The sequence below is a fragment of the Vanellus vanellus genome, assembly GCF_965231255.1.
Source record: "Vanellus vanellus genome assembly, chromosome: 23".
Classification (NCBI taxonomy): domain Eukaryota; kingdom Metazoa; phylum Chordata; class Aves; order Charadriiformes; family Charadriidae; genus Vanellus; species Vanellus vanellus.
The window spans coordinates 3,865,740-3,885,627 of NC_138928.1; the positions used below are offsets into that span (position 1 = coordinate 3,865,740).

Below are 19,888 nucleotides of genomic sequence, written 5' to 3' on the forward strand. Positions count from 1 at the left end.
GCTGAGTCCACAGAGCATCGGAGGGGTCTAATCACAGCAAAGCCCCGACAGATTAGACAAATGCAGCTTGGAGGCTTAATAAGCCGAGCACAGCCCAGGACTGCCACCCACCTCCCATGGAGAGGGAAAAACAGAGACACTTGTTACCCAGGCAAGGCAGCAGCAGAGCTGGGACCCGTCCCTGAGCCCACGGAGGTTGCCATTCAGCGTCCCCAGGGTCACACGCAGTCATCCTGCACAGCTGTAAAGCCGAGGCTGGTTGCTGACCCAGCACCTGCAGTGGTAGAGTGGTCCTTCACCGCATCAGCGATGCCAGGACCCTCTTTAGGCTGCAGATACACAGAGTTGGGTCAGATGGTTTCATCCCTGTGCAGTCCCCAGAGCTGAGCACAGCTTTAAAAGCACTGTGCCACCAGCCCTGCAGTCTTCCTGGACTAACCTCAGGGCTGGCAGACCCCAAGCCCCAGGAAGGAGCAAGCAGCCCTTGTGTTTTGTCCCACTGATTAGCCAATCTGCAGCGTTAATCATTGACCCAGGTGCGTGGAAGGGAAATCTGAGCTGCCTGGGTTGATCCCGTCTGCTCCCAGCTCCAGAGCTGGCCACATTTGGGTGCAATATCCTGGCACCCCAAGATGCTGCTTAGGAAGGGGTGGCTGTGGTGGAGGGAACGCGCTGGGAGCAGAGGCAGGGGCTGAGCCGGGGGCATTGAAGCTGTTTAGTGGGAGCAGTGGGGATGCGGCTGCTGGTGCTGACCAGGATGGCCCTGACAGCATGTGGGCAGAGGGGGATAAACCAGACATGCAGAAATACCATCCCAGTGTGGAGGAGTGAACCGGTCCTCGTGGTGGCGGTGATGCAGGAGGACCCAGGTGCGTGGCCTGGGGGTTACCACCCCTCAGCCTGAGCCTGTGCCAAGCCGCTCGCTGTATAAAACACTTTCCAGAGCAGTTGATCAATCCACAGTGGGCACTGGGATGTATCCAGAGGTGTCCTGCGGCCTTTTGGTTGCAGCACTGGGACTTGCCCCCGGAGCAGCCGCTCAGCTCCATCCCACCCGCATCCCACCCTCACTCCCCACGCTGGGGCAGGAAACCTGGGCAGAGGGCGTCGGGCTCTGGGCCGGCGTCCAGGAAGCCCCAGGAGCCACCACATCGCCATCTCGCCTTTGTTTTGGAAAGCCAAGCCAGGAAGGAAGCGAGCAGTGAAAAGCGCCGCGTGGGGAGGAGGGGACGGGACCGGACGGGTTTCCACCGCGTAACCATTAGCCAGGCGAGGTGGTGGCGGCTGGGCGAGCCGGCTGCCCAGGCAGGAACAGCCGCTCAGGGCAGAACAATAGCAGCCCGAGGGGAATAAATTATTTTCCACTGAATTGGGCTAGACCTCGCTCTCCTCCCACTGCCCCGTGCAGGGACAGGCCACTAGACCAGGGATTAGCCATGCCAGCAAAGGACTGGTGGCAGCCAGGGAAAATCTGCCGCTGTGGGTGAGCAAATGGCTGGTGCCGTTTCCCAAAACCTGTTCCAGCTTGAGCACAGACACCCAGGGTCTTCCCTGCCCGGCTTCACCCCATCGCCATTCCGGCAGTGCCTCCTGCTCGGCAGATGAAGCCCCAGCCCTGCCAGGCACCCGTGCCCTCGGTGTGGGTTTGCAGAGAAAGGAGCAGCCCCCAAAAGCCCTCGGATTTCTGCAGAGGTTCAGCCAAGGGTCTTGAGGTCACGGTGGTGCTGAGCATCGTCCCAGTGGGACCTGCCCCGGGGTCCCTCCCCAGGACAAGGGGCTGCTTGTCCTGCTGCCACGTGGAGGCAGGTCCGCGCTGGGCAGGTGGGACGATACATGTCCTGGGGATGGATGACTTGCTCCCTGCCTCGCCAAGGGTCTCACCAGCTCTGATCCTCTCTTCCCAGCTCATGTCCCTGCCAAGCCCTGCATGGCCCCAGCGAGAAGAGCCTCCTCTCTGCAGCACCACCACCGGCCTCCCACCGGCCTCATCCGACAGCGACTCCGGCTGTGCCCTGGAAGAGTACCCGGAGCCCCCCGCGGACCCCACTCCCCCCGAGGTGGGCAGCATCCCCGGCTCTCCCAGGGCTCTCTTTGCTCCCTGCTCTCCCCCAGCCCTGTGGGTGCCATCCACAGGTGGTACCCACAGCCTAGTACCCCCAGCCCTGGGGTGAAAGACTTGTTTTATCAACCTCGAGCAACGCGGCTTAATCCCCCTAAAAATCTGCTTGTGTTTCTCTCTCCCCTGCAACATCCCAAGGTCCCGGTGTGCTTTGGCTCCCGCTCACCGCAGCCTGCCTCTCCTGCCGACAGGATCCGGCTCCGCGCCAGAGCCCTCCTGCAGCAGCTGCCTCCTCAGGACTGCGATGTAAGACACCTATTTGTTGGGTGCTGCCCACCCTGGGCTTCGCCCACCACGCATCCCCTCACCTCTACCTCCCCATGCAGGAGCGGTACTGCCCCGACCTCGCGGAGGAGGAGAGGAGACAGCTACGCGCGTTCAGCGCCCGGCGGAGACGGGAGGCGCTGGGGCAGGGGCTGGCATGTCCCGTGCCAGGTCCCTGCCATGGCTGTCCCTGCAAGAAGGTGAGACATCCCCCCCACCCCCAGCACCGAGCAGCACCCATTCCCCAACAGGGACCTGTCCCCAAAAGCCAGCCTGACCCCAAACCCCGCGTCCCTCTGCCTTGCAGTGCGGCAGGAGGCTGAACAAAGGGGACCCAGGGATTTCGGCATCCCGTCTGGGGGACCAGTTCTGGCACCCGTCCTGCTTCTCCTGCCACTTCTGCCACCAGCCCCTGGTGGACCTCATCTACTTCCAGCAGGATGGGAGGATCTACTGCGGCCGGCACCACGCCGAGCTCTTCCGACCCCGCTGTGCCTCCTGCGACCAGGTGGGTGGCGGGCAGGGGAGAGGCTTTTACCTCCCTTTTGCGGTTGTTCAAAGCTCCTGAGCTTGGCCAGGGGCTGCAAACACAGCCAGAGCCGCTGGTGGGAAGGAGGGAAGGTTCCTTCCTGAGCTTTGCAGGGAGCCCTGTACCCACGCCGAGGCACGGGGGCTCTTCCTCTCTCCTCGGCACAACAAAGCATCCTCTGGGCTACGGGTTTTGTAGCTGGGTGCTTAGAGGATGGGTTGTTTCTCCCCCTCCAGCTGATCTTCATGGAGGAGTGTATCGAGGCGGAGGGCCGGCGCTGGCACCTGGAGCACTTCTGCTGCCTGGAATGCGACGTGCCCCTGCGCGGGCAGCGCTACGTCATGAAGAGCGGCCGGCCCTGCTGCCGCGGCTGCTTCGAGAGCCTCTTCGCCGAGCCGTGCCAGGCCTGCGGGGACCCCATCGGTACGGCCCCCATCGTCCCGTCCCCTCCCCCCGCCATCCCACCCCGGGGCAGGGAGGAGCAGGCGGGACGTGGGCTGGGAGGGCTGCGGAGCCAGAGCCCCGCGGCTGGGCGCGGAGGACGGGTTTTGGCACACGGCCGCGGGAAGAGCCTCCCCGTTCACCCGCGGTTGCCCCTCAGGTGCTGACAGCGAGGAGGCCACCCACCAAGGGCTCCACTGGCATGCCCGAGCCGCCTGCTTCTGCTGCAGCCTCTGCCGAAAGCCACTGCGTGGGCAACCCCTCACCTCCCGCCGTGGCCGGCTCTTCTGCTCCGAGACCTGCAGCCTGGGATGGGACGCATCCTCCACTGCCTCCGACTCCTCCGACTCCGCTTTCGCCTCGGCCCCGTCCCCCGACTCGACGCCCCTCTCCCGAGCCGGCCCCACCAGCAGGACCGTGCCGGGAATGAGCAGCACCTCGGTGGCCGGAGGCTGCAGGCAGCGGGTGGAAGGGGCTGGTAGGGATCCTACTGCTCTGCTTGCAATGTGGCGGGAGGGGAGCGGGAGCGAAAGCAGATCTGCTCAGCACCTGGGTACTTCATGGGGTACATTGCACAGACGCAGCTCGACGAGCCCCCAGCCCACCTCCAGCAGGAGGGTGAGCGCTGGCAGCTGGAGTCTGGTTGAGACAACCCTCCGTTGCATCCCGGGGCAGCACAAGGGGCCGTGGCACGGCAGGCTCAGCCTTCCCCTTCCTCACCCGTCCTTGCTTTCCTTCTTTCAGAGGAGTTTCTGGATCAGACCCCTGTGCACCCAGCGTTCAGGAGCCTGGAGGACCACGGAGCAGCTGCTAAGGAGCAGAGCAGGGATGCTGCGCATGCAGGGATGCTGGGACCACCGGCTGGCCACCCCTCTGGCCCCCAGCCCAGCACAGAGGGCCCCAACGGGTCTGGAGCCTTAGGCCACCCAGTTTCAGGGGGCCCTGACCCCCGAGCACCCGCAGGCAATGGAAACCCACACTTCCGAGCTGTCACGTCCCCTGCCCGACACAGCCCACGGCCAGAGGACATCGACCTGCAGGACATCATGGAGGAGGATGACTCCTGGTGTCCCACCTGCTCTTCATCTTCGGACTCAGACTCGGAGGAGGAGGGTTTCTTCTTTGGGAAGCCCATCCCCAAGCCCGGGATGAGCTCCCTGGGCAGGGAACCCCTGGGGAGGGCCAGGGGCAGGACGGCAAAGCCACGGGGCAGCAGCAAGCACTGCAGTGTGTCCTAGCAGTGGGGACAACAGCGTCCTCGACTGGCACTGCCGTCCTGCCAGCCCCTGCCAGGTCCTGCCAGCCCCTGCCAGGGTCTCAACACATTCCAAGTGCATTTTGGACACAGCCCAAGGCTGGTGGGGAGAAGTCGCTGGGATCTTCCCCCCAGGCAGTTGCTGGCAAAGCACAGCCTGCAATTCCTGCCTGCCTCTCCCGCAATTAGGAACAGGTAAAGCCGGTAGGGAGCAGAGAGCCGGCAGCCTGCACCAGGGCACAGTCTCCGACTCCCATCTCAGACAAGGCGGCAGCCCTGGAGAGCAGCCGCACACAGGGGAGGGCAACTGGGTGCTAAAGACAAGGGCAGCTGCCTGCATCGCCCCACTGCAGGGCTGCCGCTGGGGACCCGTGGGGACAGGAGAGGTGCTGGCCACCAGGGTCAGATCCTTCCCTGGGACACCTCCTTGAAGGATGAGCGCTGTTGCCAGATGTTCTCCATCCCTGGTGGCACTGCATCCCCCTGCCGCCCCGGGGAGGAGTGGGAGGGGACTGGGGGGCAGCTCTGCTGCTGCCAGAGACGATGCTCCAATAAAGCTCAGCTGAGACCTGGACACAGGGAGAGCCAACACATCTGCCTTGTTCCTCCCCACCCCAGGGTCACTGCCACCGGAGGGATGTGATCCCTGGGGACAGCCATTGCCCTCTGCTATAGCTGGGGGTCTCCCATAGTGGGTCTGGGATGGGGATCCACTGTGGGACCCCTCCCCGTGCATGCCGGCCCCGGCAGAGTGAGACCAGAGCGATGGCGGAGCAGGGGCTGCAAAGATCATGGATGGTTTATTTTTAGATTTAAAACAAAGAACAATCCCCGGGGTTTCAGGGCACATCAGTGTGAATGAGGAATGGAGCGAGGAGCCAGGGCAGAGGGGAGCTCCCCACAGCCGCACTACCTCCCACCACCCTCCAGTAAAACCAGCTCCCCCTTTTGCTGCACATATAGGTCTGGGCAGGGCTAAAACTAAGCACTCCCCTCCTCCTCCATCTCCAAGAGAGATGGTGGGACTGCACAACAGGTCCGTACCACCTTGACCTGAGGCTTCAGCACCATCATGAGCACCCTGATGCACAGGCACAGCCCCCGATCACCCCCCCAACCCTGGTTGGCAAGAGGGGGTGTCTGTCTGCTCAGTCTGGCCCTGCCTCAGCGGCTGAGGGTGGCTGAATCGTAGCTGTTGATGAAGTCCTCCAACTCTTGGAGGTGATGGATCCGGCCCTGGCGGAGGTTGGCCCTCAGCGCCAGCCCCAGCGCCGCCTCCATGGAGGGCTCCTTCTGCAGCAGCATTGTGGCCACCACCGCGATGGTCAGGCTGAACTGCTGGTACGACTGCAGGGGAGCGGCACGGGGTCAGCACAGGGCACCCCAAAACCTCCCCAGCAGCAGTATGCAGCCCTCCAGGGATTTTTTTTTCCACCAGAGCTGGGCCACAACCCCCCTGACAACATCTGTGCACCTACAAAGCCCTTCTCACCCACAAGCACTTTCTCCTGCAACCACCAGCACCAGTGGGGATTTATGCCCAGTGACCCCAAAAATGCCAAATTCATGTCCCCCATGACCTGGCATCGCTCCTGCCCCATGGTTCAAAGGGTCCTTGGGCAAGTCCCCCCCACCCTGTGGCTGGTCTCAGACCCCCATGTGCCTCGGCCAGGGGCCACTGAGACTCACCAGCTCGATCTCCTCCTTCCTGGCGAGGACGGCGGCAGAGCGGAGGTCCTGACCAGCCAGGGAGGACGTCAGGAGCGTGGAGCAGACATGGTGCTGGCCACCCGCAGCCTGGGGCGGTGGAAAAGGCAAGGAAGGGTCAGATGCTTCAACGAGGAGAGGGACTGGGCAAGGCTGAGGCCAACCTGGGGCTGCTGGCACCAACTGCCAGCCAGGAACTGGTCATCCTGCGGGGGGGCCCGTTGGGACCTTGGCTCCCCGGGGTGCCAGTTTGCCACCCTTTCTCCAGGTGTAGGAGCTGCCCCTTGTCGTCCCCCCTCCACCCCAGCCCTGGCAGCATCACCACGGAGAGCCCCGATAGCAGATTTCTTTTCCCCATTAGGCAGTAATTAAACTGCTCTGCAATGCTCTCGTTTGCTTTGTTAAAGCTCGAGTCCCGGGGTCGTTCACGCTCCAGCACGCTCTCAAGCCTCTAGTTATTTTTTTGGCCATTCTCCCAGTTGCCTCATTTATCAGCAGCTCCGGTGCAGCCAGCACAGGGGCTGACACGGGCTCTGCCTCCAGACAAAGCAGAGCTTTAAATCCAGCCCATAATCCTGCAAACGGGGAGGCCGGAGGGATCCCCCTCCGCTGCTCCTGGGCTACGGCAGTATCCCTCAGCCCAGGGCATCTGCCCCGCACAGGGACCCGGGGACGCCTTGGGGTGAGCAGAGGCATCCTGACCCCGTACCGGCTCCATCTCACCAGACCCAGGAGGGTGCTGGGTCCCCGGTGAGGTCTCTGGTGCAGCACAGATGTCCGAGCCGGTCTGGCTGGACTGTGTGTCGGGCTCCACAGTAGCTCCCGATGGGACCTGCGAGTTTTCAGATGGCTGAAGGCCACTGAGAAGCTGTGGGAGAGAAAGTGGTTGGGGAAGGCAGGCAGCGGCTGCGCAGAAGCCAGGGGAGCCAGCGCTGCCAGCACACCCCTGCCCGCAGCAGCGATCTCAGTGGGCTCCCCCAGGGAGAGGGGGGGGGTACACGCCACGGAGCTGCCCACCATGTGCTGAGACCCACCCCATCATGGGCAGCTTCTGCCTTGGCTTTTCCTGCTCGGCAGATGCTGCCATCCCCGGGAACGTAAGCAGAGTTCAGCACCCACCTCTCCAGCAGAGTCAGGCACCCCACAGACCCTCTCGGCAGGCTCCGGAGAGGCTGTCGGAGCGTGGGGATGTGAGCCACCACCTGCACCAGCTTTAGGGACACTTTGGCTGCACGGTTCTACCTGCGCAAAGCATTACAGATGCATTGCAGAGCCCATAGCAAGGGCAGGCAACGCTGCCCAGGCAAGGGGAAAAAAAGGCTTTGCAAAGGAGACTGTGAGCTCCCACCTCCCCCAGGCACTGCTTTTAGGTGGGAAGAGGAGATGCTCATACCTCAAGGTGCTCCCCTGTCCCAGCAGAGCTCTCCTCTGGTGAGGCTTGCTCTGTTTCCAAAGCAGAGGGGCCCTGGCTGTCGCTGACTGCAGGTTTCTCCTTGGCTCCCAGCTCGACCTGGGGACAATAGCATGAGGCTGGGACATGCGTCTGTCCCATGGAGAAGAACTAGGGGATGGGACGGACGGGGTGCTAAAACCCAAAGGAAACCACGGGGCTTTGCAGCCCAGAGAAGTCAGGAAACTTTCCGTGCCTGGTAAAGAGACAGCAAGGTGAAGAGCAAAAGGGCTGGATGAGAGAGAGAAGGAAGACGTTACACTGGCTGACGAGACCCCGAGCCGGGCACCTCCGGGGTGCGAGCATCCCCGCCTGCCCCCAGGAGAGAGGTGCTCTCCTACCGGTGCCGCTTCTGTTGCCTTCTCTGGCTCCGCAGCCTCTGTCGCAGCCCCAGGATCAGTGGCTGGGCTGTTCTGAGGGGTGCTGGCTGGTCCAGGGGGCTCTGGGACCTTCCCACTCGCCGCTGGTGGGCCCTGGGAGAAACCACTCCGGTTAGGGGCATGGCAGCACCGTGCGGGGCTCAGATTGTGCAAACTCAGGTCACTGCTGGGTGCTGGGATGGGGGAGTAAAAACCCACAACCTGAGCCGTCTGCTCCCTGCTCTGTGCACCATCTTTGCGGGAAATAAGTGGCTGGGAACGATCAGGGTGCTGCGGCTCTTCTTTGACCCCTGGACAGCTTGTCCCAGAGAGGGATGGAGAGGACTTGGAGGATGGCTGATTTCCTGCAGAGCGAGAAACACAATGGGAGCAACTCCTTGCTCTGCCAGAGATGCTGGTGAGCACAGTGTGGGGCCCCTTGCAGCCGGTACAGGGTCGGCACAAACCTCTGGAGGGTCTGGGACATGGGAGGCGCTGGACAAAGGTTAACTGTCGGTGGCCACGGCGAAGACGTCGGGGTTTCCTACCCAGGCCATGATAGCGCCAGGACGGGCAGCCATCCTGGAAGCCACCTCGCTCCCTGCAGGAGAAAAGCCACCCCGGGGCAGGGGGAGAAATTTAGGCTGGAAGGTATCTCCGGTGCAAATCCTCCCCCTCCAACCCTGAGTAGGGCCAACTTCAATGCTGCATCACCCCTTGGCTGTGCACTGGAGCAAACCCTGGCCCCCGCGCCCCTGCTCATCACCCCACAGCTGCACGGTCTCCCCTGCACGGTCCCCTTGTCCTTGGCACGGGCACCCACCCTGGCAGGTTGGCGGGGGGACAGGGTGGGCGCTCCTCCTCGTCGGGAAATTCAGGCCAGGCAAAGCAGTCGGGGCCGGGCAGCGGCGGCTCCTGCAGGGAAGGGAATGAATTTAGACATGGAGCTGGACAAGGGCTGCCGCAGCTGCAGAGCAGAGAAGCTGGGCTGCCACTGCTGCCAGTGTCGTGCAGGGAAACCTGTCCCCATGAACTGTCATTGTCACCAGGGCAGTGAATGGCCCCTGCCCCCCATTTCACCCACTCCCTGCCCTCGGTCCCACGGCCAATGCCACCCCCCTGGCCCACCACCCACTCACCGGGTGCCAGCCCTCTTCAAAGCGGTTCTCAGGTCCTCGGTAGTCTTCTCTGTCATCCCAAGGGGGTGGTGGGGGACGGTCATGGGGTGCCCATCCCCTGTCCTCCTCATCCCAAGGGAAGTCGGCGTGGCCAGGGAAGGGTGTGCCGTCCCTGGGACTGGGCTGCAATGGCAATCACTGCCGGTGAGGATGGTGGCACACTGGGGGTAGTCACACAGCTGCCACCCCCGCCAGCCCATCTCCCCCTCACCGGGTGCCAGTCCTCTCCGAACCAGTCCTCAGGTCCTCGGTTGTCTTCTCTGTCATCCCAAGGGGGCAGGGGGGGACGGTCGTGGGGTGCCCATCCCCTGTCCTCCTCATCCCAAGGGAAGTCGGCAGGGCCATGGAAGGGTCTGGGGGCCCAGGGATGGGGCTGCAACAGCAAATCGCCACCAGTGAGGACGGCAGCTCACTGCTGTGTTTTGATTTTGCTGCAGTTCCCCCTCCCTGCCACGGCCCTCAGCTTTTTCTGCTTCTGCTTCTGGGAGAGCCCTCAGTTTTGGTCACCCCAGATTTGTAGGTGAACCCTGACAGCGCTGTCTCCCCTCACCACATGGCTGCTCACCCCCGTCCCTGCCCCCTTACCGGGTGCCATCTGCCCCTGCCTCTCGTGTGCTGGTGCTCCCAGGGTGGCTTGTCCCAGATGATCCGGGGGCTGTGAGCGCAGGGAGGCAGTGGTCCAGCCTGCCACGGACCGGGCTGCGGAGAGGGTACAGGGAGTTGAAAGCAGGATGAGACCCTCACCTTCGCCCTTGCACCAGCTGGATGCTGAGCAGGTACAGGGAGTCAGGAGCCCGTCCACCTCCTCTCCCTGCCGAGGTCCCAGACAATTCCCAATTCTTCCCCATACCACAGCGATGCTCTCCTGGCTCCTTGGCATCCCGAGCGATGGAGAAGCAGGTATCCATCCTTGCCCCACAAAGCTCCTCCAGTCCCAACCACACCGGCAGCCCCAGCTGTGGTGCAGCAGGAGGATTGCAAAACCACCTACCTCCCTGGGGAAGCCCCTCCTGCAGCCCAGCGGTGAGAACATCTCGCCAAAAGCTCGTCCTGGCCCTGGTCCCAGCGAGGAGAAGGCCCCCGGGAGGTTAGCACCGTGCTGCAAAGGGAGAGTTGTGGGTGAGCACGTCCCACAGGACGTCACTGCTGGCTCAGGGATGGCCACCGGCCAGGTGTCACCTGCAAGCAGTGCCTGCTCTGCTGAGCCCTGGGCGTTGGGTCACCTCCAGAGTGTAATAAGTAATTTAGCAAGAAAATTTTGCTTCAGCTAAAATAGATATGTGCTTGCTATGGCTTCAACTAAGATAGGTATGTGCTTGCTATGCAGTTGGAAAATGGATAGTGTTAGATAAAATATCAGACGGAAGCAACAGTTGAAAGTACCGAACCGCTGCAAAACAAGGGGTGGGGTGGTTAGCTAAGATAACCACAGAAGTGTAAAGAATAGAGAAGCCACAAGAAGAACATGGTGATAAAGACTTTGAGCCTTCCTCCGATGACCACCAGGAAGACCCTGAGGAAGCACAGCGCCTGCGCCACTAGAAGGGAGGGGGCGTGTTCGGGGGTGGGTTGCATTCGAAGAACACATTGATTATGCAAATTATTTTTCAATAAAAAACCATGAATATGTATGAGTAATAAGAAATAAACCCAAGCATTTGTAAGAAGAGAGTGAGCCACGGGAGGAGAAATCCCCTGTGTAGCTCCCAGCAGTGTAATAAATATTCTTTGCTCCACCGAATTTGCCCCTGACTAAAATTCAATACAGTGAGCGTGTTTCTCACACCCAGGCTCCCCAAGAATGCCTTTGTGGCTTCCCCGTTGCTGGGCTGCAGCGGTGAGATGGGGGCTTATCGCAAGGGATGCAGTCCCAGAGAGCACACGATGCTCTGACCCGAAACCGGCTAACCCCACCCCAGACGGGGCACCAGGCTCCCAGAGCCACCAGTTAACACTCGACCCAGGCCGGCCGGAGTTAATGGCAGCACAGGAACCGCTCTTGGTCTCATAGGTCAGCAGGGACCACACTAGGGCAGCACTCAGAGTAAAAGAAATTTGTCTGCAAATTGAGGTTTTTACCTGGCAGATCGGTCCCAGGTGGCCCTGGAAAGCCGCTCGCTCGCCCGCCTGGAGAGATGACACACCAAGGAATGTCGGACGGATACCCCCCCGGCACCCCAGCCCAGCTCCCCGCAGCCCCTCACCCCCTGGGGCTGCCAGATCTCTCCCACATCCTGCCACGTTTGCCGAATGCAAACCAACAGCAAGCGATTGCTGATGGCAGCCAGGTGCTAACTCCCACCCCCGGGAGCTCCCTTGGAGCCCTCCTGAGCACTTGGATTTTCCTCCTTGAAAGCCAAGCTGCAACACCCCCCGGGAGCTTTTACCCCCGTTTGCAGACCCTCTCCTCACACTGATTTCAGCTGCTGAGAATAAGCACCCGCTAGCAGAGAAGCACAGATGGGGCTGATAGACCCCTCTCCTTTCCCGAGAGCTGCCCAGACCCCACACAGCACCTCTTCTCAAACTGGCCACGGACTGCCAAATGCCTCCGGTTAGCTAAGATCCCTCAGCAAACCTGGTTTGATGCAAGACCTGCAAACTCTGTACCGCATCAGCCTCGGGGTGCAGCCCCTGTTCCTGTTCCATCCCACCTCTGCCGTTCCACCATGCAAGCGGGCACCCTGCATCCCCAGGGCACACAGCATCCATGCAAGGGGGTGCCCTGCATCCCCAGGGCACACAGCATCCGTACAAGCCCACACCCCCAGCGCCTGCCTCCATCCAGCTCCAGCATCACCTGGATCAGCCTCACTGCCACACAGTCTCTGGGATGCTCCCAGCCTTGTGCCAGGGGATTTGGGGGACCAGAGTCCCCCCGGGACCATGGCACAGCCTGCAGGGATGAGGAGGGGAAGGGGAAGAGAGAGAGAAAGGTCCAGAGAGTATGGCAAGACAGGTCGCAGCAGGAAGGGACGCTGCCATTGCACCCACCTTTGCCGATGCCGGGAGGCCGAGCAGCGTGTCCAGCGCCCCCCTCCCCGGGCCTGGCTGGCTCCAGAACCGGAGCGGCCAGGAGGCTCAGTGCCGCAGGGTTCGCCAAGAGCTGCTCGGGGCCAAGGTGCCGCTGAAGCTGCCTGTGTCCGTTCACCTCCTAGCACCACGGAAGAGTCTGAGCCCCGCTCGTGGCATTGCCAGCCCCCAGCAGCCCTGGGGTCAGAGCCCGCTGCGGCTCAGAGGGTTTCCTGAGCCCGCTGCCAGTCTGACACATCGCTTCCTGGTGCAGCCAGGCACTGGACACCTCTGCCGGGCATCTACAGCGTCTCCTCCTCCCTATTTCCCTGCATTCCCACAGGCAACAGCACTCCCAGGAGTTCGTTAGCACTGGCCAGATGTGCTAGTACAAGGTACAGAAAACTCACCCAGCCCCAGGATGAGATTCATCACCTTCCAGATGCTTAATGAACATCTGCATCCTGTCAGGGTCTGACAGCAGTGGGAGGTTTTGCTGGGGGCTGGGAATACTTTGATAACAAGCTGGTCTGAACTGGTCTGTCCAGCAATGTAAACTCCTGCATCAACACAGAGCACAAAGAAGAGTTTGCGACCTTGCAGGGAGGAGATAAGGCAGAACAGGGAGGCTCGGGGTGAGCTTGTCACTGCCAAACGTTAGCAAAGGAGGAGATAAAAGAGAAAGCTTAAAGTCTGAAGTGGAGCAAAATCCTTCAAATGACTGGTGCTGTTGGCGGGGCCAGGGCAGCCCATGGCCCATCGGAGCTGGCTGCTTCTCAACGCTGCTCCCACTGGACAGATAACACACAGCTTTCCAGCTGGTCGGTTAATTATAATCTCTAATAGCTATAAATCAATTAACTAACTGGGTGGATCAATTAGCTCTTTGCGATTTGGGAAAGGAATGCAGCAGCAGGGACAACGTGGCTGCAGCCCAGATGGCCAGTGTCGCGGTACGTCCCCCTCGAGAGCTGAGTGGCTCCGTAACCCCACAGCTCCTCCGCTGGTGCACGTCTTCTTACCAGCGCCTGGTTTGGTGACCTGGGTGTCCCCAAAGAGGAGGATAACTATCTCTCAGGGAGCAGGCAAAAAGGAGTAATAGGAAAGCTATGATAATCGCTAGAAATTCTGTATAAGGATAAGCCATGCTGATTGCTAAAATCTTTATATAGAGCTCTAATTGTAACTACAACCCTGTGGCCAGTTCTCATTCCGTAAAGGATCCTTAAAAGAACCTGCCTGTCCCCGTAGCATCAGGTGACACAGAGCGCACCCTGAAAGATGCAAACTGCATTGGGTTTGGGGCTCCGCAGAGAATGCCTCTGCTCGGGCCAGGTTACTTCAGCAGGTCTCACTCCCATCGTCTGCTTTTTCCAGGCACAAGAGCTCAGGCGCAGGGTCGAGGTCCCGTCTCGGTGCACTGATCTCCTCCCAGCTCACCCAGCGAATGCCCTGTCCCGCTGGTAACTGGTCACTGTCACAGTGACCCCGACTGCTCTGTCCTGGATTGTTTGATGTGGAACCACGTGGGCAAGGTAATATATAATCTGCCGTCAGAGTGTGGAAATAGAGGCAGGGACGGCCACAACTACAGTGAGATTAGCACCAGGGCGCTGAGAAAAGGTGATGGCTGCCCAGGGAAGCACCAGTGCAGGGTGTGCTGGCAGCAGGTACACGTGGAAGGCTTAACAGAGCTAATGAAGCCAGTTTTGCTGTTGGGGAGGCCACTGCTGATGGAAACACACACCTGCTGGGGAAGCCAGTGATACCTGGGGTGGGTGGCAGAGAGATTTTTTTTTCCCCGAATAGCCGCAAAGGCTGAGACAGGGGCTGCCAGGAGAGGGGGAGAGGGCGAGGGAAAGGCCAGGCCCCGCTGGGGGTGGGTTCATGGGGGAGGAGAGCGGTTTGAGATCGGTGAAGCAGAGCGAAAGAGCAGGAAGGAGTCGAAAGGAAAGGGAGAATTTGGGAACAAGAAACGGGATGAAGGTTCAGGCACAGGCAGGGAGGGACAGGAAACGGCAAGACGTTTTCCAAACGCCACCGCTGCAACGTCATCCTGCCCAGGGGTCCTGCCGGTACCTACTGCTGGGCACTGTCCTTTGGGGTGCAACGGAGTGGGTTCCAGCCATCCTGGCTCCGGGGTCTACCTGGAAAACTGGCAGTCGGACAGGAAAAGCAGCCCAGCTCGGCACCCATGCAGCACTTCAGCCATTCCCTCACTTCCCACACATTTTCCCCCTATCTTATGGTATAACAATTGCTGGAGGTGACTTAGAAATCAAACTTATATTCACACTTTAAGGAAAGGTACGGCATTGAAGAAACTTTCAGGGTGGAGTGTGGCTGATATGCAAGGGATCCATTCCATATAACTTCCCTAGGAAACATAACCTGCAACCTTAGATGTTGGCAACACCAGGGGAGCTTCATGTGCTGATTCTAAGAGAAACTGCACAGAGGATGGAGTAAAGGGGAGACACCATGGCCAGGCTCTGGGATAATATGGGAACTTGAAGGTACTACAGAACTGATAAGTTTGCCCTTTAACTCAACCCTTATCTCCCCCCTGCCCCCGCCACAGCAGCAATCTCGGACAGTAGCCACCCTTATTGCCTCTATGCCACCCGCCATGTGGGGCTCCGCTGGGGGGGGAAGAGGGGCGCCACCTGGCTTGACAGGGATGTGGGAACATTTCTGTGCAGGCAGCACCCACTGCAGACACCCAAGATGTTGTTGCATTTAGTGAGACTAATTATTGCTGTGACTATTGGCCTGACACCTGATGCAGGAACAACCCATCTGCTGTAGGTCTGGCTGCATTTGGAAGCAGCGTGCGCGACTAGCACGGTTTATTTTTATGCAACGTGTACAGATTCTTTTAAGATTGCTGGTGATAAACACGCTAAACTGCAGAATCACTACAGAGCTTTAAAGACACGATGGCAATCACAAGCTCGATTTGGGGGTGCTGACTGACGAGAAGCTCAGCATGAGCCAGCAGTGTGCGACTGCAGCCCAGAAAGCCAACCGTATCCAGGGCTGCATCAGAAGTGTGGCCAGCAGGTCAAGGGATGGGGATTCTTCCCCTTTACTCTGCTCTGGTGAGACCCCACCTGGAGCACTGCGTCCAGCTCTGGAGCCCCCAGCATAGGAAAGACATGGACCTGTTGGAGCGGGCCAGAGGAGGCCACAGAGATGCTCCAAGTGCTGGAGCCCCTCTGCTGTGAAGACAGGCTGAGAGAGTTGGGGTGGTTCAACCTGGTGAAGAGAAGGCTCTGGGGAGACCTTATAGTGGCCTTCCAGTGCCTAAAGGGGCTCCAGGAGAGCTAGGAATGGACTTTTTACCAGGGCATGGAGTGATAGGACGAGGGGGAACGGCTTCAAACTGGAAAAAGGTAGCTCTAGATTAGCTCTTAGGAAGAAATTTTTCACTCTTGAGGGTAGTGAGCCCCTGGCGCAGGGTGCCCAGAGAAGCTGTGGCTGCCCTATCCCTGGAGGTGCCCAAGGCCGGGTTGGACGGGGCTTGGAGAAACCTGGGCTGGGGGGAGGTGCCCCTGCCCAGGGCAGGGTGTGGCACTGGATGGTCTGTAAGGTCCCTCCCAACCCAAACCGTTCTGTGATTCTATGATTTCCCAGGTAAGCATTCGGCGTGGCCGCGGTCGCAAACCTTACCAAAAGGCCTCCCTTTTTGGGGGGAGGGGCGAGGAGGACGAACCCGCCGATCTGCCCCTACGGTCCGGCGTCAAATTCTCGTCCCTCAATGAGGTAGGAACCGGGGGTAATATTGACACTCCTATTGTGCCGAGCGGGCGGGCGAGACTGTGGCCAAGCCACCGCTCCCCGCGGTCGCGCCCTGAGCCGCCGCACGGAACATTTCTGGTGAAAATGCGGAAGAACATCAACTGTGCGGCCTCCACCCCCCTCCCCGTCCCTGCTCCTCCCCGGCGGCAAAAACCACCGCACCTTCACGCGCTTTCCGTGTCTGCTCTGGTGTTTTATGTGCAATATTGACGCTTTGCTACGGTTTTGTACTGTTTTGTAGTGTTTTGTGTCCCCCGCCCGCCGTTGCAGGGGCAGTACGCACTTCCGGCGAGGCCGCGTTGCGCAGGGCCCGCGCGCTAGGTCGTGCCGGAAGTGACGGTATCGCGCAGCGGCGGGGCGGGAGGAGGAAGCGGCATGGCGGCGGCGGCTGCCGTGGCGGCGGGAGGGCCGGCGGGAGGGCCGCAGGGGCTGCGCGGGTGGCTGCGGAGCGTTTATCGCTTCGCCACCGATCGGAACGACTTCCGCAGGTCGGTGCGGCGGGCGGGGAGCGGGACTGGCACCGGGAACGGGAGGGAGCGGGAGTCAGCGCTGCCGGTTTGTCTTTCAGGAACTTGCTGGTCAACCTGGGGCTGTTCGCCGCTGGAGTCTGGGTCGCCCGGAACCTGACAGACATCGACCTGATGGCCCCGCAGCCCGTGCCGTAGCGGCGGTGAGTCGGCGGGGAGGGGAGAGAGGGGGCGACGGGACCCGGGCGGCCGCAGGGACGAGGGGCCCCCGGGAGCTGCTGCTGCGCTCGGCTGTAAAACTTGTCCCCAAATGTTGGTGACCACGTGTGTGTATCCTCCTACTGGCAGAACCCCCCAACTCATGTCACACACACCCCTCCTCCGGAAGGGGATGTCACTGTGTGGGGTGACCCAATATAAAATAATTATAGAATCACAGAACGGTTTGGGTTGGAAGGGGCCTTAAAGATAATCCAGTGCCACCCCCTGCCCTGGGCAGGGATACCTCCCACCAGCCCAGGTTGCTCCAAGCCCCGTCCAACCCGGCCTTGAACACCTGCAGGGATGGCACAGCCACAGGTTCTCTGGGCAACCTGGGCCAGTGTCCCACCGCCCTCACAGGAAAGAATTTCTTCCTCATATGTAATCTAAATCTCCCTTCTTTCAGTTTAAAACCATTCCCCCTCATCCCATTGCTCCCCTCCCTGATCAAGAGTCCCTCTCCAGCTCTCCTGGAGCCCCTTTAGGGACTGGAAGGGGCTCTGAGGTCTCCCCAGAACCTTCTCCAGGCTGAACCCCCCCCAACTCTCTTAGCCTGCCCCCATAGCACAATCAATAATGAGGTACAAGGGGACTAAACCCCGAGCACACCCTGGCACCAAGCCTAGAGTAATTCAGTTTGTACAAATAGTTGCAAAACTGTTAAATTGCCATTAGCTAACTAGAATTAGAAACAACCCTGTCTAACTCTGCTTAATTGCTGACTAGGAAAGAAACGGCACTGCAAGGGAGAAGAGCTCGCCCTCCCCACACACGAGGAGCAGAGAAGATGTGTTTAGCCAATACGTTCATGGGAGTACGTTCTGTTCTCCTTCTCTGCAGAGCTGCTACTTGCACATCAAAGCTCTCATGCTTGAAGCAATGACAATGAGGGAAAAAACTCTGAAGTGTGAGAGGGAGAATTTATTTTCAGTTCATTCTGCAAGGCACAATGAGAATAGTTTTTTCAAGGATGTGAAGCCATTGTGCGTGGAATTTTTTTCTGTACCCCCATCTACATGTTTATTAAAGTATGTAGAAAAATGACATAACCCACTGGAATTTCATTTTTTAATAAGAAACTTCAGCTTACAAAAACAAGGTGTAAAAAGAGTAAAGATTTACAAAAAAATCATAAAAACATGATTTATATTTCACACCCGAAAGACAAAGGAACAAGTCCGGTCCTGGGTTGTAAGCAGGACTCATCAGCTACTTATTCAAAGGAAAAACAAAACTGTGACAAGCCCTAGGTAAACTCTAACCACCAGAAGGTTTCCTGGGTGATGTCTGGATGAGATAAAGCTGGGACACTTACTGTAAAGGAATGATGTCTGTGTGGGAAGAAGAAGCCATTTGGTGTTGCATAGCATTGTAGCGCCCTGGACTGAGACTGCAGCTCGCCGTTACCAGCGTTACCAGCTTTGAAGTCCAGCTGTGGGTGGTGAGGCTGTTCAGGGGACAGTGAAAGCACCGCGTGAGGCTGATGGGGGAACTGCAGCTGTGATTTATTCTGCTGTGTTACACAACAGCTCCTCGAAGATGCTATTTGTAGAGCACAATAACTTCCCAGCCCTGAGCATTATGGCAGTAGGACTGCAACATGGCTTCAGATTCTTTGGACGGTTACGCATGAGTTTTAGTTTAAGACATTCTCCTGAAGTAGTGCTGCCTCCACGTTTTGTGACCGAGAACTGCCCCGTTACCTGCCCCAGAGAGAAACGCATTCCACTACCGATACAGATTCTTAAAAATGCTGTTTTCAAAGTGGGCATTTTAACATCCTGTAAAAAAGTTCTTTTGAAGTAATGGATAATCCAAGTTATGCAGAAACAGTTTCTGCAGGAAAAGGGGATTAATTAGAACATTAAGTCATTTTATAGTTAATCTTAGTTTTGATTTAGAACACACTAATCTCCTCCCGAGGCCTGGGTTCAGGCAGGGGGCAGTTCAGGCAGTTAAGCACATAAGGCCATAAGGCTGCCATAGGTGACTTACTGGATGTTGTCTTAACAAACCTTGACTAAAATAAAAGCTGAACCCGTGATTAGGAGCGGCGCGCTTGCACCGAGCTGTGAGACAGCTGGACAGATTGCCAGAAACATTTGGTAATTAATTGGATTCTCTTGTCACTTGCTGCTGCCTGGGAGTGTCCTTGAAGCAAAGGCAGTCTCATTCATGAGCACAGCATGGCGTCCATCAGCTTAAGTCATTAGTGACGTAAATACCAGAAACTCAAAGCAGAAACTAGAGGCTGTTCTGACTTAAAGCCCCCACAGAAGTCACTGAAAAATCAGGAAACCCACCCAAGCTCCAGCCTGGCTCCTTGCCCAAAAAGGCGGCACAGCATCACGCTCCTGTTTTCACAAGGACTGCCAGGGAATTTCATATTGAGGAAAAACTGCTCATCTATCCAGCCTCTGCCAACAGCACCCTTCCAGCAACCTTACCTTAGAGCGGGATTAACTTTGTTAAAGTGCTGAAGATTAGCTTTAATTCTGCCCTTACTCAAGTCAAGAGTGAAGCTTCCAGGGCATCAGCAGAAGCGGGGGCTCCCCGGGAGCACCCTGCCCAAGCCCATCACACCTTAAGGGAGCTAACCCGGGCAGCACTCCTCTCGGAGAAGCTGTTTTAAGTTTCTAAGCTGTGCATAAGTTTCTTTTATGGAAAAGTAGACCTGTTAAAAAAGGTTTGACTGGAAACAAACTCGCCCACTTGCTCCTTTCCTGTAAACTGCTCGTTAGATGTGGCTTAAAGAGTTTGTGACTGCTTAACCAAAGCTGAAGTTAAGCAGGGGAAAAAAATAGCACCTAATTCTTCTATATGGGTGCTAGGTTGGCAGTGGTAAGTTACTGTAGTTTGTACATCTGATAAACTAGGCAAAAACTTGGTATTCACATGGAAATACGTGGTTCATAGTGTACCAATAGGAAATAGCCTTAAGGGCCAGACTTAGTAACGTCCTTTAATAAATGCTATGAAAATGCCATTCCTAGATCAGGTGTGGAGTTACACAGCCCAAACACTACGCTAACTGTGCAAAAGAAA

At 58.5% G+C, this 19,888-nt stretch overlaps 2 protein-coding genes across 3 annotated transcripts; one reads left to right on the forward strand and one right to left on the reverse strand.

Annotated features, from left to right (window-relative positions):
• Positions 1-5,397: 5,397 nt before the first annotated feature.
• Positions 5,398-16,188, reverse strand: LOC309680847 (uncharacterized protein; the record flags this gene model as incomplete). Its single annotated transcript, XM_082494597.1, has 15 exons — positions 5,398-5,955; positions 6,298-6,405; positions 7,025-7,183; positions 7,435-7,557; positions 7,709-7,825; positions 8,107-8,238; positions 8,347-8,489; positions 8,592-8,725; positions 8,948-9,039; positions 9,264-9,425; positions 9,514-9,675; positions 9,888-10,001; positions 10,294-10,401; positions 15,987-16,037; positions 16,135-16,188. 15 exons carry the CDS (start codon positions 16,186-16,188, stop codon positions 5,773-5,775), a joined length of 1,842 nt encoding a protein of 613 aa, XP_082350723.1. The 3' UTR covers positions 5,398-5,772.
• A 284-nt stretch (positions 16,189-16,472) lies between these two features.
• TOMM6 (translocase of outer mitochondrial membrane 6) lies at positions 16,473-19,305 on the forward strand. 2 transcript variants are annotated; one of them, XM_082494575.1, is made up of 3 exons: positions 16,473-16,603; positions 16,684-16,785; positions 17,570-19,305. In XM_082494575.1, the coding sequence occupies exons 1-2, from the start codon at positions 16,491-16,493 to the stop codon at positions 16,778-16,780; spliced, it is 210 nt and encodes a 69-aa protein (XP_082350701.1). In that variant the 5' UTR covers positions 16,473-16,490; the 3' UTR covers positions 16,781-16,785; positions 17,570-19,305. The 2 variants fall into 2 exon arrangements, with proteins under 2 accessions (XP_082350701.1, XP_082350702.1); XM_082494576.1 differs by lacking the exon at positions 17,570-19,305 and having other exon boundaries at positions 16,684-16,786.
• Positions 19,306-19,888: the final 583 nt, after the last annotated feature.

Coding starts and splice junctions, on each gene's coding strand:
- TOMM6 (XM_082494575.1), top strand. CDS start 16,491: ATGGCGGCGGCGGCTGCCGTGGCGGCGGGAGGGCCGGCGGGAGGGCCG. Junction 16,604..16,683: donor GATCGGAACGACTTCCGCAG/GTCGGTGCGGCG, acceptor TTTGTCTTTCAG/GAACTTGCTGGTCAACCTGG.